This window comes from Platalea leucorodia (assembly GCF_965183815.1).
Source record: "Platalea leucorodia genome assembly, chromosome: 3".
Lineage (NCBI taxonomy): Eukaryota > Metazoa > Chordata > Aves > Pelecaniformes > Threskiornithidae > Platalea > Platalea leucorodia.
Window position 1 is genome coordinate 83,591,193 of NC_138825.1, and position 14,824 is coordinate 83,606,016.

Below are 14,824 nucleotides of genomic sequence, written 5' to 3' on the forward strand. Positions count from 1 at the left end.
AATTTACAAAGCTTAACAGTTGTGATAGTGAAGGGAATGAGTAAGGCAGGACAATGATGAAAGTACTATATTCACACATCTGGTTATCTGCGCAAGCGATATACATGGCTGAGTGTAAGAGGTGATTTTTGGACCTCCTAGAATTGTAAGTATGTTGGCTTGGTTGCCTTTTATTTTTTTCCCTGGGAAATAGCCTTAGCTGCAAAACCCTCTACCCTTTTCTTTCCCACTCTGCATAAATATATTTTTTTCTCTTCCTTTTCAATATACTTTGCCATGCAACTCTTACTTCACTAGCATGGTCTTGTTTATTCAAATGGATAGTCATCTGTCTTCCCAAGCTGAAGAATATGAATTATGGGCCATACTTGACCTACCCTGTATTTTTTTTTTTTTCCTATCTATATAGGCCATTAATATCTGGCCAAGTCCTTACTGAATTGGCCAAAACAATCCTTAATGTTTGGCCTGGGAAAAATGACTTAGAAGTGTGGGGTTTTTTGTTTCTGTTTTTTCTTGTTTTTTTTTCTCATTGAAAAGGAAAAAACAAGAAAAGGTGAGATTTTACCTTTTCCTCCGTCTTACCCCTTATATCTTCCTTTTTACAGAATGTTAAAGAAAGCAATTGTAAGACATGCTTACTGCTTGTACTAGTCAAAAATGCCTGAATGTTTTGCTTCTTTATTAAAAGTGAAGGTTGGGATTGCAAATGAGTCACTTAAACCAGTTTAAATTACATGCTCTTTATTTGTTTTTGAGGCCTAATTTTTAGGACAGGTATCAATTACATTCATAAAACAAAAAAGCTCTTTTCAGTGATGACTACAATATGCTGTTATGAAATGAAATATTTCTGAAAATCTTGCCTGCTTATTTTCATGTTATTACATAATGATTCCTGTGAGGAATACAAATGCTATTTCATGCTGATAATCATTATTTTTCAGAAACAGAAGGAATCCAATTGGAAATTTGTGGAAGAACTCCTTAAAAAATCCACTGATGCTCAAGTAAGTGTGTAAAGGAAGAAATAATGAACAAGGAAAGTGTCAGGGATGCTTTCAGGAAAAGACAGTGCATGAAACAAAGTCCAACTAACAAGTGTATTTTTGGAATTTTAGTGTTTTTATCACAGGTAAATGAACATCCTTGACGTAGCTGAACTATGGCAGTATACAGTTCCCTCCTTGTTAGCAGTTACATTTGCTTTAAAGTGGTTGTGCTTGATGCTAAATTGTCAGATAAAGGAAAAAGATAATTATCCTGGAAGGGTAGGTATATGGCTACTCAGACAAGATGTATTCAGAATAAGAACTGGATGCTTAGAAAATGTAAACCAGATAGTGAGTGTAAGGATATCAAGTTGAGGAGACATGATGAGGGAGATAGTCAGTTGCATTGAAAATTCAGCTATATCCTCATCACAGCAGGAAGGTGACTTGCCTTGCTGAGCAATTTGTCTTACAGGCTTGAATCAAACTCTTACTGATAAGGTTCTAGTTTCTGAGCGCTCATTTCATACCTTATCATTTTTCTTTCTGCAGAACTGTTAATGCAGTGCTTCAAGGCCCAGAGGTCAGAACTGACCTCCTTTTAAAATGCTTTTAAATATGCTGTTCATCACATTTTTAAATATGTTACGTTGCAGCTTTGTAAATTTGTTCTGAAGTTGCATGGTACAAATTGCAAATGCAGAATCAGCAGCACCTATAAAAATAATTTATTTAATTTGTGTATGCTTAGGATGAGAATTAACATGTTTATTTTTGTATTTGGTCTCAGATGAAATAAAAAATCCTGCAAAGTTCTGTTGTTGAAAGCAGTAAAGGAATCAGTTGTGGTTTTTTGGTTTTGTGTTGGTTTTTTTTTTATTATTATTACTGCCTTGCTCATGCAGTAGCAACAGCTGTGGTTGAAGCTGGAGTACAGAACAATACTTCTTACAAGATATTTTATAGTTGTTAGGATAGTTGAAATGAGCTAGGGTATTAAAAAGTTGAAAAATCATGCTATACATAAACTAACATTTGTTTATGTAGTCTTTCAGCTTAAAAGGTTAACTCTTTTTGAATGATTTCACAGTATATAACTGAATACACACACTGTGCATATATATTAAAACTGCAGTGATGTCATCACTTACTGGATGCTTACCATTCTGTGAGAGAAACTGGAGAGATTTAGATAAGAGGCATAAAAACTGTGAGTAGCTTATTAGCCACCTTCCTGTGTGTCATCTTCTGTATGTTAGCAACCTGAGAAACAGTAAGAGGACACTTGTAGCTACGTTTTTCTTCAAAATATTCCTCTTATGAATGTTTATGTTGAATAAAAATTACTCTGAAGTTGAAGATATGTAAAATATGCAGCTTTTTGATGTTTCTGTTAAGTATTGAATTGTAGACAGTTTAGAAAGGCAGCTAGGTGGCCAAGTTCAGATTTGAATAATGAGTCAATCATGACACAGTAATATGAGGCAAATATCTGTTTTAATTTCCAAAGGCAGCCACTGTTGGAATTAAAACAAACCCTCATTTGCTAAGGAAGTTTGCAACTATTACCAACCATGTAAGGAGCCATCTAGTTTATTTCCTTTTTTTGATTTGTTTATAACTTTTTTTCTTGCATTATGGAGTTAGCTCCTTGTAGGAAATGCTCCTTGGAGAGCATTAGTCACTATATGTGCATGCATGAGTGCATGTAGGTACTCTTGTTAAAAAACACATCCTGCTTCCCATCCCTGCACACCAGCCTTCTTGACAGTGTCTAGGAAGGAGATTTTCTTTTACCAGTAGACATGTCCATCTCCTCTGTTGATATGTCAGCTTCATGTGGCCACTCTTACCTTTTATCTTAGAATCATCATAGAATCATTAAGGTTGGAAAACACCCTTAAGATCGAGTCTGACTGTTAACCTATCACTGCCAAGTCCACCACTCTCTGAAGTATCTGATGAATGAGTATTTTTGAGACCAGAAAATGTAGGGATGAGAAGCACAATGAGATATCAAGAAGTCAATAATGAAATAGAACATGGAGAAGCAGGAAAAAGAAAAAGGGAGAATAGTGCTCTTTGAATGAACAACAGGACAGTATTAATGATACAACCCACTAACACTTGGCTTGAGTTTTTTCGTAAATCCTACCTGAGCCATCCTTTTCAGCATATACCCTCTGTTATCTATACTAGAGATGCACAGTAATAGCTGTGCAAAATAAGTTGGAAGAAATGATAGTGCCGAATCACTCATTTGCAAGAGAGGGCAGGGATTGGTGGTTAGAAACTTCATTTTTAAGTATATGGGAGCTTAAAATCTAAACATGTTTAGTACATATGTCCATCAACCTCATATTCCACTTGTGCTTGTTGCTTCCAAACTTCAAAAGCTTGTAGACTATATGTTCAGAAGGACAATGGGAATATACAAAGGATGGGGTGGAAATGGAGATGAAATCAAGTATGCGTAGTTTTGTGTGTTCAAAAGCATCTGAAAAAGGTGCAGATCATACATTTGTAATGTAAATTGATAATCTCTCTCCTACTAGTAACTGTTATTTTCTCTTCGTGTGAGCTTCAATTTCTATGTTGTGAAAAGATGATTTAGTGGCCACTGTTGCAGACATAGATTTTGAGGGTAAGGGGGCATCAGGAAAGTAGAGAAAAGAATGGTCACCTTTGATAACTCCAGCTTCTGCTGATTCATTAGCTTTAACATCCTTAGGACAGCTAAGTATTGGGATATAAAAATGACTAACCAGTGTTAAACCTGCAGCATTTTGGTAGTTTCAGAAAAACTGTTGAGTTTAGTGATCCCCAATACTGAGAAGGCAGCCTTCATGCAGGCAGCAGAGAACCTGAGCCACCTTCATCCAGCATATGCCTGATTTTGGGGGTGATAAAGCCTTCCTGAGGAAGGTGTCCCATGACCAGGTGAAGGTGGCAGAGGGGTGCTGCAGTGTCCTGTCTCCAGGTGGGAACTCCTTTATAAGATTATAGTCAACCTGCTTCTGAGCAAGGAAAAGATGTGAAGGTGCTGTTCAGGTTAGGGGACCAATGGAGATGGGAAGCAAAAATACTCTAACTGTAAGCTGTAAATAAAGGTAGCAGCAATAATGGATACCTGGGCAAGTGCAGAGTGCTGCTTCCCTGGATATATCCTTTCAGCTTCAAGTTGACAGTTGACAGACTGGTGAGTTTCTCAGCCAGAAACTGTTCTCTTTTTTATAATTCTTGATAAATAGAGTTGAAGACAAGGGCTCATGTGAAAAATCTCCCATCTGTATCACAAAAAAGAACATTTATGGGGAAACCAGTTACATGAGGTATTCCCCACTTCTGTTGTAATTTAGATTTCTGTTACTGGGCTAAGGACAAAAGCAGGGCTGGTTTACAGTTCTGTTTGTACTACAAAATGGAAATTGTTATACTAGGAATATTAACATAGCTGTGTTTGTTATCCTAGGCAACATCAAACTGACTAAATTTATGGATTGTCAGTATAGGATGAATTTGTGTTTACAAAGTTTTATTGTAAGTGAGAATCAAAAGCTTTTTGGTTTGTAAGAACTAATAGCAGTCTGTCTTATTAGCCTTCTCTCATTTTAGTAAATAAATGCTTCATGTTGTTTCATTTCTGCCTCAATTTTGTTATACCATCACTATATTTTTTGTTTAATTCTACTCTGAAAGAGATACAAAAGTATTTGTTGGAGTTCTAGGAAACCAATTTTGTTACTACAGTAGGAGGTCATAAGAGAAAAGTGTTGTGTTTAGATAGTCCTATCATTTTGATAGTATCTGGTGTTCCTCCCTTCTGTGATAAATTAAAAGCTGACTACCTCAAGAGTTCTGATAGTATTTCCAGCAGTGCAAGGAGACCATTTTAAGCAAAAGAGCAATGAGAGAATCCATTAATTCCAGGGATATTTGAAGTCTGGAGAACTCTTTCATATTAAATTTGAGATAAAGTCTTCAGTACTATCTTGGTTTTGGAAACTGTTCTAAAACTATTGTTGGACAGATAAATAATGGTTGAAATTGAAGCTGCTCACAATGCTATGTTAATTGTTGAATTAATTTAACTGAAGCAGTCATTGTTTGTTGAATCAGATCCTAAACATAAATCTATGCACAAATTACGGCTTTAAGACTAAGTATTCCCTTTCTAAAGGGTGTGTGTTTGAGTGTGTTTTGGTTTGGGCTTTTTTACCTCTTGTGTAACTGGGTAGAGCTCTCTAGAGAAATAGATATGTTCAGCTGCATTTTTTTTGTTTTATATCGAGACTCTTGCTTTTATTCATAAAAAAAAAAATAGCAGCTGCTGAAAATGGCTGCGGTTCTGTCCCTTGGTTTTCTTTTGTGTAAGATAGTTATTTTGGGAAGACTACTGATTTAATAGTTACAGCTATGTTGTATATAAAAACAAAACTTGAGGATCACCTTTCATTTGTAGGCATTTTTATTATATTTGAACTATGATTCTCTACATCTTTTAATGAGTCTCTCTTGAAGAGTTTCTTTTCTATTTCAGTATTTCTGGTTTTTTGTATGTTGTTATGCATAATATCTTGAATATATAATTTTCTATGACAACTGAAAATGCCTTTTCAATTTTCAAGTTGTTTTAGAAATAGCCACTTTAGAAGCCATATGCCCTACATTAATTGCGCATGAGAAGAGAAGGCAGACGTGATTAGTAGTTATTGTAGATGACTGGTGTAATTGTTTACAGTGTTCTGATAAAGTGTAGCAAATAATGTTTTCCACATGAATGTATAGCCAGGTAGAGGCAAGTTAATGAGTTATAATTCCTTTGTGAGGCACTGAAAACAGGAAAAAAGCAACTGTTAGACATAGTAAACCATAAGAAGTAGCATTGTGGGTAAGAGCAGAAGTCCTGCTCTTCCAGTAACAGGTACTTAATGAAAGACTAGTTTAAAACAAACAACCAACCCACCCCCCAAACAAACAAACAAAATGCAATACAACCTAATGCTATCTTTTTCCATCACCTGACATCAGTGATTTTTTTTTTTTTTTTAAATATTATTTTATTTAAACATTTTCTGAGCTGGGTGAGCTTGGGACATAATTTAGGACCTGGCACTGTAATTGGAACTGAAGGGGATAACTTCCCAATATTTATCTGAGGCGTGTTTTCCTTCATTCTCCTTTCTGGGACTATGAGTTTGAGTCATAAAACTCATCCAGTGTATTTTTTTTTTTATTTTTCTTACCCCTTCTATTCCTTTCTAGCTTATTTTATTCTGTTAGAAATTCCAGGCCTGTATAGTGTTTAGATGTATTTGAAAGCTAGAAGTAGGTCAGGGGTTTCTTGTTACACAGAACAAGGTCGCTGCTATCCCAGAGATGTGTTAGACTTACATGTGTAAAAGTCTTCCCTTAAGACGACTACACACAAGCTGGTCCACTAAACCACTTTTATAGTCAGTGGAGACAATAAAGCCCTTCCAGGGCTTATCATCCTATACTTATCATCCTAAAGTAGATGTCTAAAACAGACTGGATTAAACATGTGATTTCAGTCTGAGCGTGGAGCTCCTAATATCGTAGCTTTGAGGCAAATCCAGTTTTGCTGACATCAAAAACTGGATGAGATGAATCCCACTCTCAATATCCCGCAATTACAACCTGAATGCTTCGCTGTGTTCAGATTGTTTGGAATTTTCTATTTTCTTTCCTGTGAGACTTCCTTTTGTGTGCAAAATTTGGATCTGATGAATACGAAAAATGTGGTGTGGGAAGTTTTTTGTATGTTCTTCCCCCCCCCAGTGTTCAGAGACTTATTTGCCCTTGATTTAGAGTTCTCTGGGATGTTAGCAGTATAGCCACATTGCAGAGGTTTGAGCAGGAACATGATTCAGAAAGAAAAGACCCTCCTGTTTGGAGTATTAAAAAGAGAAATATGAGCTCTCAGATAGTTGCACCTTTCTGCTGTATTGGCTGGATTGCAGGATGCAATTGTCAGCTTTTGTCTTCTAGTTCATTGCTCGTATTAGCAGATTAATTTACTCAATGTTACATAATTAAAAATAATTTTTATATTAGGAAATTATTCTTAATAGTCTGGTAGTGTTGGGTTTATGTGTAGACAAGGTGTTGCTCCCCTCCTATAATAAACTTTTTATTCCCTTTTGAAGACTGGTGTGTTGGAGGAACACTTACGAATGCACCTTCAGTGCTGTTTGACTTTGTGTAGTTTCTGGGACTTGAACCTGTCTATTGTCACCATACTCTGGGATTATTACAGCAAGAACCTGGTAAGTAGATGAATGTATAAAAATGTAGAATTGTATGTGGATGGTCCTTGATTTTTAGCAATTAATTTTGATTCTCCTCTAGCCAAGATTGATTGCTTCACTTTGGTAAAACTGACTAGTCAATGGCAGAATCCTTAAATTTGCTATATTTATTTAAGAAATCACATTTAAATATATGTTATGGTCCATTACATGTCACAATAGAATGAATTAGAATATATTTTTACTCTTATTTTTCATCAGGACTACTGATTTTAAGATCTTGTAAAAACACTTTGCACATAGTTACAATGTATTTTTATTTTTTGAGTTGTTGTAAGAACATGTCCTTTTGTTTGTGTGAAGGATTGCATCTTATTGCCTTTGGATTATTAACATTTATTGTTACTTATCATCTTTTCTGGTTTCATTTATTCTTTTAGAACAGTTGCTTTACTGTTCCTTGGCTTGGTCTGAAGGGTCTGGCAAATATTAGTAAAACTTCTTTGTCAATGCTTGAGTTGGTGAAAAGTTGCTGTTGTGAACAGCAGATCCCCGCCCTGTACAAGTCCAGCAACAGTTACTTCATTTTTCTCAGCATTTTGGCATGGATGATGAAAGAAGAGGCAGAGAACAGTGGCGTGCATCCTTGGAAGCAAATTAAAGGACGGTATGGCTGCTATTTACTTTGTCTCGTGTTGTAAGAGGTCTGCTCAGTCAGGCTGCATGGCCCTTCCAGCCACATACCAAAGCAAGGCGGGGGTACTGTGCTCATGAGAAAGTAAAGGGGATGAGGGATCCAGTGTGATTCATAATTTGAAGAAGGCAATTGTTCCCTGAAGTTTCTGTTGCCAGCTAAGGCTGTGACAGGGTCCAAGAGCTGGGTCCAAGAATCACCTTGGCATCCATAGCCTGTGACGATTTACTTCGTCCCACAGGCCAGGAATTTGGTACACTGGCAACCTATGCAGTCGTACAACCCTATTGCCAGACAGGTAATGTAATTAAAGCACAGAAATTCTATTTGAGCTGCATGTAAGCCATATGTTGTCCAAGAACATGCAGACTGGTTCTTGCTAGGCCTGCAATTTCATTTATATATTTCCATTTTCTTTTTCATGGCTTCCAAAATTTCTCACAAAATTTTTTTGATGAGGGTCTTAATTTTTCATTTAATTTTGAAACATACTAATTAAGAGGTATGGTCAATCATGATATAAAAAAACCATGAACTATATATGCTGTAAATCAAAATCCTGATGTATTGTATTAGTACTGAATCCTTAAAACTTTTATTATAGTAATGAGATTGTACTAATCATTAAAGGTGCTAACTTTTAAAAAAATTTTTTTTATTGGATATAGAAGACTTAGAATTAGTTTTGTTTTGTTTTTTTTAAAAAATATTTTAGTAAGTATTAATAAAATTAATTAAAATTTTACTAAGTATTAATAAAATCTTTTTGTATGCAAGTAATCAATATATATAAAAAATGCACATGTTTATGCACACCTTACAAAGCTATGTGATATGTTTCTTCCACGAAAGAAGGGTGGGTTATCTTGGCTATCAGAAAGGGAAAATATATCTAATGTCTATGTACACTTCATGAGTTGTTACAGTCAGTAAAAGTTCAGGTTTAAAAATTACTAGAACTACATTGAAACAAATATGTTGTTGGATGCTGAATCAGTGTCTTGGTTTAGTTAGTAATTTTAATTAGCCTGCTCTGTTTTTACTGAAAACAAATTATACTTACATTTTTGTTATTCCCCCTCTTAAATTAGGGAAAGTAATAATACACAACATACACTGTGTCAGTCTGCTCAACCAGTATTCATCATTTCTACCTTGAATAAATCAATTACACAAGTAGCAAAATTTAACAGCCTACAGCTATGATTTTGGGATGAACTCTGTTTTCAGCAGCTAACCAAGCATTAATTGATGCATGAAGAACATAAATGCCTGTCAGTAGTAATTTACTACTAAACAACATTAATTGGATTTGCTGTAATTTTTGGTGGCTAGATTTGATAACCTCAGCACCATTTCCAACTATTTTTCCAGGTGACAGAATAGGAAGACAGCATTTATGGATGTTTACTGTATGTGGAACTTAAATTTAAGGTGAAGGATATACCCAAGGTTTTAAACACACAAATCAAAACGTTAAGCAAGCCATTTTCGTCTTATTCCTCTGTCATAGGAATGGTGACATTTATTTAAAAGTCCAGATCCAAGCAAAGGTCACAGAAAAGACACCTATGTAAAAGCTTTCTGCTTTTTGTCAACCACTTTAAAGTTGCAGCGTAGCAGTGCTTCTCACCATCAGCTACATGTGACTTGGGCACTGTCACGTAAGCAGTACAGCTTAAAGTTCCTTAACGTCTTCCTGCTAGAGAGAGGTTTCTCTCCCAAACGCCTCAGTTTCCCTGTTGGCTCCCGAATTTGTAGTCTTCAGTCCATACAGTAGGTGTGCGATACAGGTTGGTACAGAATTTGGTGAAGCACTGTGGAGAAAAGGAGCTTTCCATCAGAGATCTTCCTCTCCCTTTTACTGCAGTGATGGTTATGTAGGTGAGCCTTTGATCGCAGCAGCTGTGGGAGTATAACATAACAACAGAAATCAGTAGCTAAAGGAAGGAGGGTCCCTGATATTTTTGGAATTTTCTTTGTGTCACGTGGAAATAAGTGAGTTTCTAGGGAAGAAGTTGGGGTACAGGAATTGTTTGCTGTTGCTAAGAGATGTCACTTGGCAACTTCCTTTCCTAGCAGCCCTCATGGGCTAAATTTGATTGATGTGAAGGCATGGTATGGAAGACATCCGTCACAGACAAAGTAGAGAGTCTGCTCGTAATGTTGTGCTCAACTTTGGATAAGGGAGAAAGTTTAGGCTGTACCTGGGGTTGAAAACTCTTAAAGTGTACCTTGTATTGGGAGCAGAAAATGAAACAGCATGCTTGTGGCAAGAGAAAAAAGAGTAGAAGAGGGGAGGGAAAAGAGGATATTTAAGAATTAAGGGTTATTGGAAGAGGATAGCTGTAAACTAAAAGCATGAAAATATACTTCTAGTGTATCAAGCAGATAGAAAATGGCATACTTTAAGAAACTTTCTGTTTTCTGGTTTGTTTGGTTTGTTTTTTTTAATGTAGAATTTATTCCAAGTTCCATCGAAGAAGAATGCAGGAGCTGACAGAAGTGGGGCTGCAGAACTTTTTTAACCTGTTCCTCATGCTGGCAATTGTTGCAGAGACAGAAGATATAGTGAGTCGAGTATTGGATCTTCTGGGTTTCTTGACTCCATCTTCCATCACTGTGTCTCAGAGAGCTCTCATCTGGAGAGGCCATTTTGCTTTCCTTTTGATTTATGTTGAGAAGAACATGGACATTAGTGTCCTAGCTGAGAAACTCTCAAATGCTTTCCGTGAGAAGGCAAAGGAGTTTTTAGTAACCAAAAATGACTACACACAGAAACAAAATCTCTGGACTCTACTTTCAACCTACATTGATGGTGTCCAAGAAGTGTTTGAGACCAGCTGCTACTTGAGCCTTTCTGAGGAAAAGTTGCTAAATGATGGCTTTACTATGCTGCTGCCTGCTTGCCGAGGAGCTGAACTGAGTATGGTCCTAAATTTTCTTCAGGTTGTTCTAGCCAGACTTCGGTAAGTTATTTAGTTAAATTGTGGATATAGACTGGCATGTTGGTTTTGTGTTTAGGGTTAAACTGTAGTTCATATTAATTTCTTACTGAATAGAGTAAAAGGAAAGGGAAATCTCTGGAGGACTGTGAATGATATGTTAAATTTCAAAATCCACCAATACTTCACTGCATTTAGAATCTTAGAAATGTTTCCTTAATATTTCAGGACATTAGGTTTGACATCCCTGATATTTTGTTATGAATTAGTGGCTCTGTAAAAAGTCATCCATCTTTCTTTTGGCACAGGAAATATCAAAATTATTAGCTGTACTAAATTACTTATGTTAGGGGATTTTGGTGTGTGTTTGGTTTTTTCTTTTTTTTTTTTTTTTCCTTCAGTGAATCTATTCTGTTTTTCAGACTCTTAATTCTATTTTTTCCTCTTTCACCAAGGTTGCAATCAAATACAACAGTTATGGAGATTTAAATACTTGTTTGGGGTTCAATAAGAAAGAAGGAAATCATATTTTACCACTTTCAAGTAGTTTTGCTTTGATGTACTAGTTCAGTTTTCAACATCCACAGTGCCCTTCAATAAGCATATTTTTGTCTACTGATGCCTTTCAGAGGTAGTCCTCCAGTTTTGAAGCCCAAACTGCCTTTTTTTATAAGATATTAAGAAGCAGCTATTGATCTGCCATTACTTCAAATGTGCAAGACTGAAATATGTGGAAAGAGCTGTGGAAGAGTGCATAATAGGAATAGTCAGGCCCATATGCAAGATCTCTCTTTAACTAGGTTCTTTGTTATTGTCTAGTAGTTTGACTGCAGCTGTCAATAGCTTATACATCCAAAGATAACTGTTTTTGAGGCAGTCTTTTGAAAAAAGATGAAGCACGAAACTAAGTTTAGTTGATTTATTATTTATTATTTCAGTTCAACTGAATGTATTTACTGGAATAAATCGGAGACTTCAAAAATACTTTGACATTTTCTCCATTAGCTAATACACAGCATTTGTTGCATGGTTTTTAAAGATGAAATAGGGAAAAATTGGAGACTGGTGTAAAAATTGCCTATTTCATAACTTGGCGTTGTTCCGAAACTTTCCAGAACTGGGGGTTATGTGGTCCTCTTGTAACAGAGAGGAAGGCATAGATGTTCATAACAGACATCTCAGGTCATCACGGACAAGATGCAGGACTGTATTCGTACCTTTTCTTACAAAAGGCAGGTCTGCTGAAATATTTGAATTACCAACATGCTTAAATACTAATTGGTATGAGAGAGACTGTTCTGTATTTCAGCTTCTGTATTTATACATTTGGTTACTGTTAGCTGCCTATTTATCCCATCAACAGAGTGGCTTAATTCCTTAACGTTTATAAAACGCTTTGATCTCCAGGTTGTATGAAACAGGAAAATGTTACTGCTTCTCCCACTTTGACAGACTCACTGAAAATAGTCCTCTGTTGCCACACCAGTAAAACAACACTAAAAACAGTTTCTTCATTGAGAATATTTGGATGACTTTGTGCCAGCCATTAAACTATTATTGATTTAACCAGACTGATTAGGCCTGGTCTGTCTGCAAACTCGGAAAAAGATGAAATGGTTCAATGCCGTTCTCTCTCCTGTTTTTAAAATCCAGGCAGATATAAGATAGTAGGCCTTTCATAAATGTAATTTTTCTGTACACTGCACTAATAATTTTATAACTGTATGATAGGGACTTTACAGGTAGGAAGGAAGTGAGATCACTGATTAGAGAGAAGCGGCTCCCTCTGGGCTGTTAGGAAATAATAACTTCATGTGCCACTTTCTGCTAACCCCAGATGATGGCTCACAGGAGCATTCTTTATGGCTGATTAAGTAGCATTATGAAAATACTGACTTGGTTACGTTAACTAAATGCCTCAGTATTTAAAGCTTAAAATGTCAAATAGTTTTAGGAGTCCCCTTTAACATATCTTGTTGGACTGCTAGAATAGCATTCCTGGTTTCCCAGTTGCTTTTATTTGAGGATACTGTAAAAATGGCAATCTTTCCTTTGCAGAGTGAGGTGTAGCCAAAAGCTTCTCTTCTAATTATAGCTATTCATGCTGCTATGGTTAAGGGTCTGTCAGCATTTCCATTATAAACCTTTATTTTCAAGGGTTTGTAACATAGCAGTGAAAACTTGCTCTGGGCTAAAACTTGGCATACAAGGTTTTGAAAGCGCGCTTGTTTTCTTCCTTTCTTTTTTCTTAAAAGGCATCTGAAAAGAGAACCCCACCTTCACCATTTTTACACTACTGTGTTTTAAAATAACCCTTTCCAGGTTTTTCTTGTATTTCTTTTTGTCTGCTAAAGAAGTACTGGTAGCTTTTGGTTGTTGTATTTACCTATGCTTATACTGTTTTAAATAAGCTTTTTTTTAAACTACTTTTTTATTATTGTTATTATGATTATTTTGGTGTGCATATATTTAAATAGAACTACGACTTGGCAGGAGAACTCATTTTTATTAGTTTTTGATATGTGGTGAGTGGATAATTGGAAACAAGATGCTACTTGCTGGCACTTCCAAGTATTTGATCTTCATAGTGAGACTCAGTATGAAGTGTAAGATTGTATTTTAATACAGTCTCCTTTTTAAAAACATATGTAAAATAAACAGTAAACAATCAAGAAACTCCCCAAAATAAAAATGCAAAGTGCTTCCTTCCTGTGTTTACTTGGAGCATTCAGCTTCTAGCTCAGGCAAAACTTTTTCCTTTATTTTTTTTTTCTGTTTTTAATCAGTGTTTTAGAATCCTGATTTTTTTTTTTTCTTTAATGAAAGATAAATGCAGGATGCTTGCCTATGTATGCTTTCATTTGTTCCAAATCTCTAGCACTACCTGTCATCTGCATGCCTCATGACACAAAAAGAAACCCTAGCTTAATAAAAACACAAGCATTTAATGGATTTGACAGAACTCACTGTACAAATGGACGCAGACTCAAAGAAATCTGCTGAGTGTCTGGAAACAGTAGGTTCCAGCATTACAATATGTTATTCTTAAAAGAAGTGCTTGAAACATGTTAAAATGTCTTTTATTGTAATCAGGTACTGCTCTGACATGAGCTTTCTCTCATTATCATCATCCTGGCATTTGGTTTTTGTAGTGTATTAGCACTGAGTTACAGGATTATAAAATGCAAGTACATGCCCAGGTATAAAATCACTGCTGTACTCCAAATATCTTTGCCTAGTTTCAGGGAGACTTGCTACTGATTCCCATAGGAGAAATGACAAGTACCACAAACTTAATAACCTAATTAATGGTAATTTTATTTTGAAAACAATTCTTGTGTATTTATGCCGGTTTGTATTGTTCTGCCAGTGTTGAAGGACATGAAAAGTTATTGAAAATTTCGGTGTGTAAATTTCATAAGCTCTACAGGAATACTAATTGGGTAAACCTGTCTCTAATTAAAAGTTACATTAATAACTGGGTGATGGATAACAACAGAACTGGATATTTCTATCTGCTAGAGTGTGTCTAGCCTTGAGGTTGTGAGAGAAATCATGATAGGAATGGATTATCCAGTATATCTTTGCTATGGAAATGTATAGTCATTTGTAATTTTTTTTTGCATTGAAACAGCCTGTGGGAAGCTTTCAGAGACCAACAGAAGCCTCTCTCCCCCCCTCTCTGTTACCATGTAAGTCAGCAGATAAGCTCAGGAGGAGAATAGAAAGGTCCTCCCCCCCTCCCTCCTTCTTTTTTTCCCCTCAGGGGTTTTAGTGTTAGTCTTTGTAAAATATATTTTCTGATGTTGAACTTCTGAAAACTGTATCGAGAAGAGTTTGGAAGAGCATGAGTCTTCTCTTACCCATCCCATCCCCTGAGTATATTTAGAGCTACCGGCTGTGATGTTCTGATAAGCACAG

At 36.0% G+C, this 14,824-nt stretch overlaps 1 protein-coding gene across 1 annotated transcript in view; it reads left to right on the plus strand.

Annotated features, from left to right (window-relative positions):
* Positions 1-14,824, plus strand: part of MMS22L (MMS22 like, DNA repair protein) — a gene marked incomplete at both ends in the record, with an annotated part of 96,375 nt that overhangs the window by 25,337 nt on the left and 56,214 nt on the right. The window contains 4 exons of the mRNA XM_082305574.1: positions 948-1,010; positions 7,163-7,282; positions 7,705-7,931; positions 10,418-10,927. Of these exons, the coding sequence (XP_082161700.1) occupies positions 948-1,010; positions 7,163-7,282; positions 7,705-7,931; positions 10,418-10,927 (920 nt within the window). The remainder of the gene's footprint in view (positions 1-947; positions 1,011-7,162; positions 7,283-7,704; positions 7,932-10,417; positions 10,928-14,824) is intronic.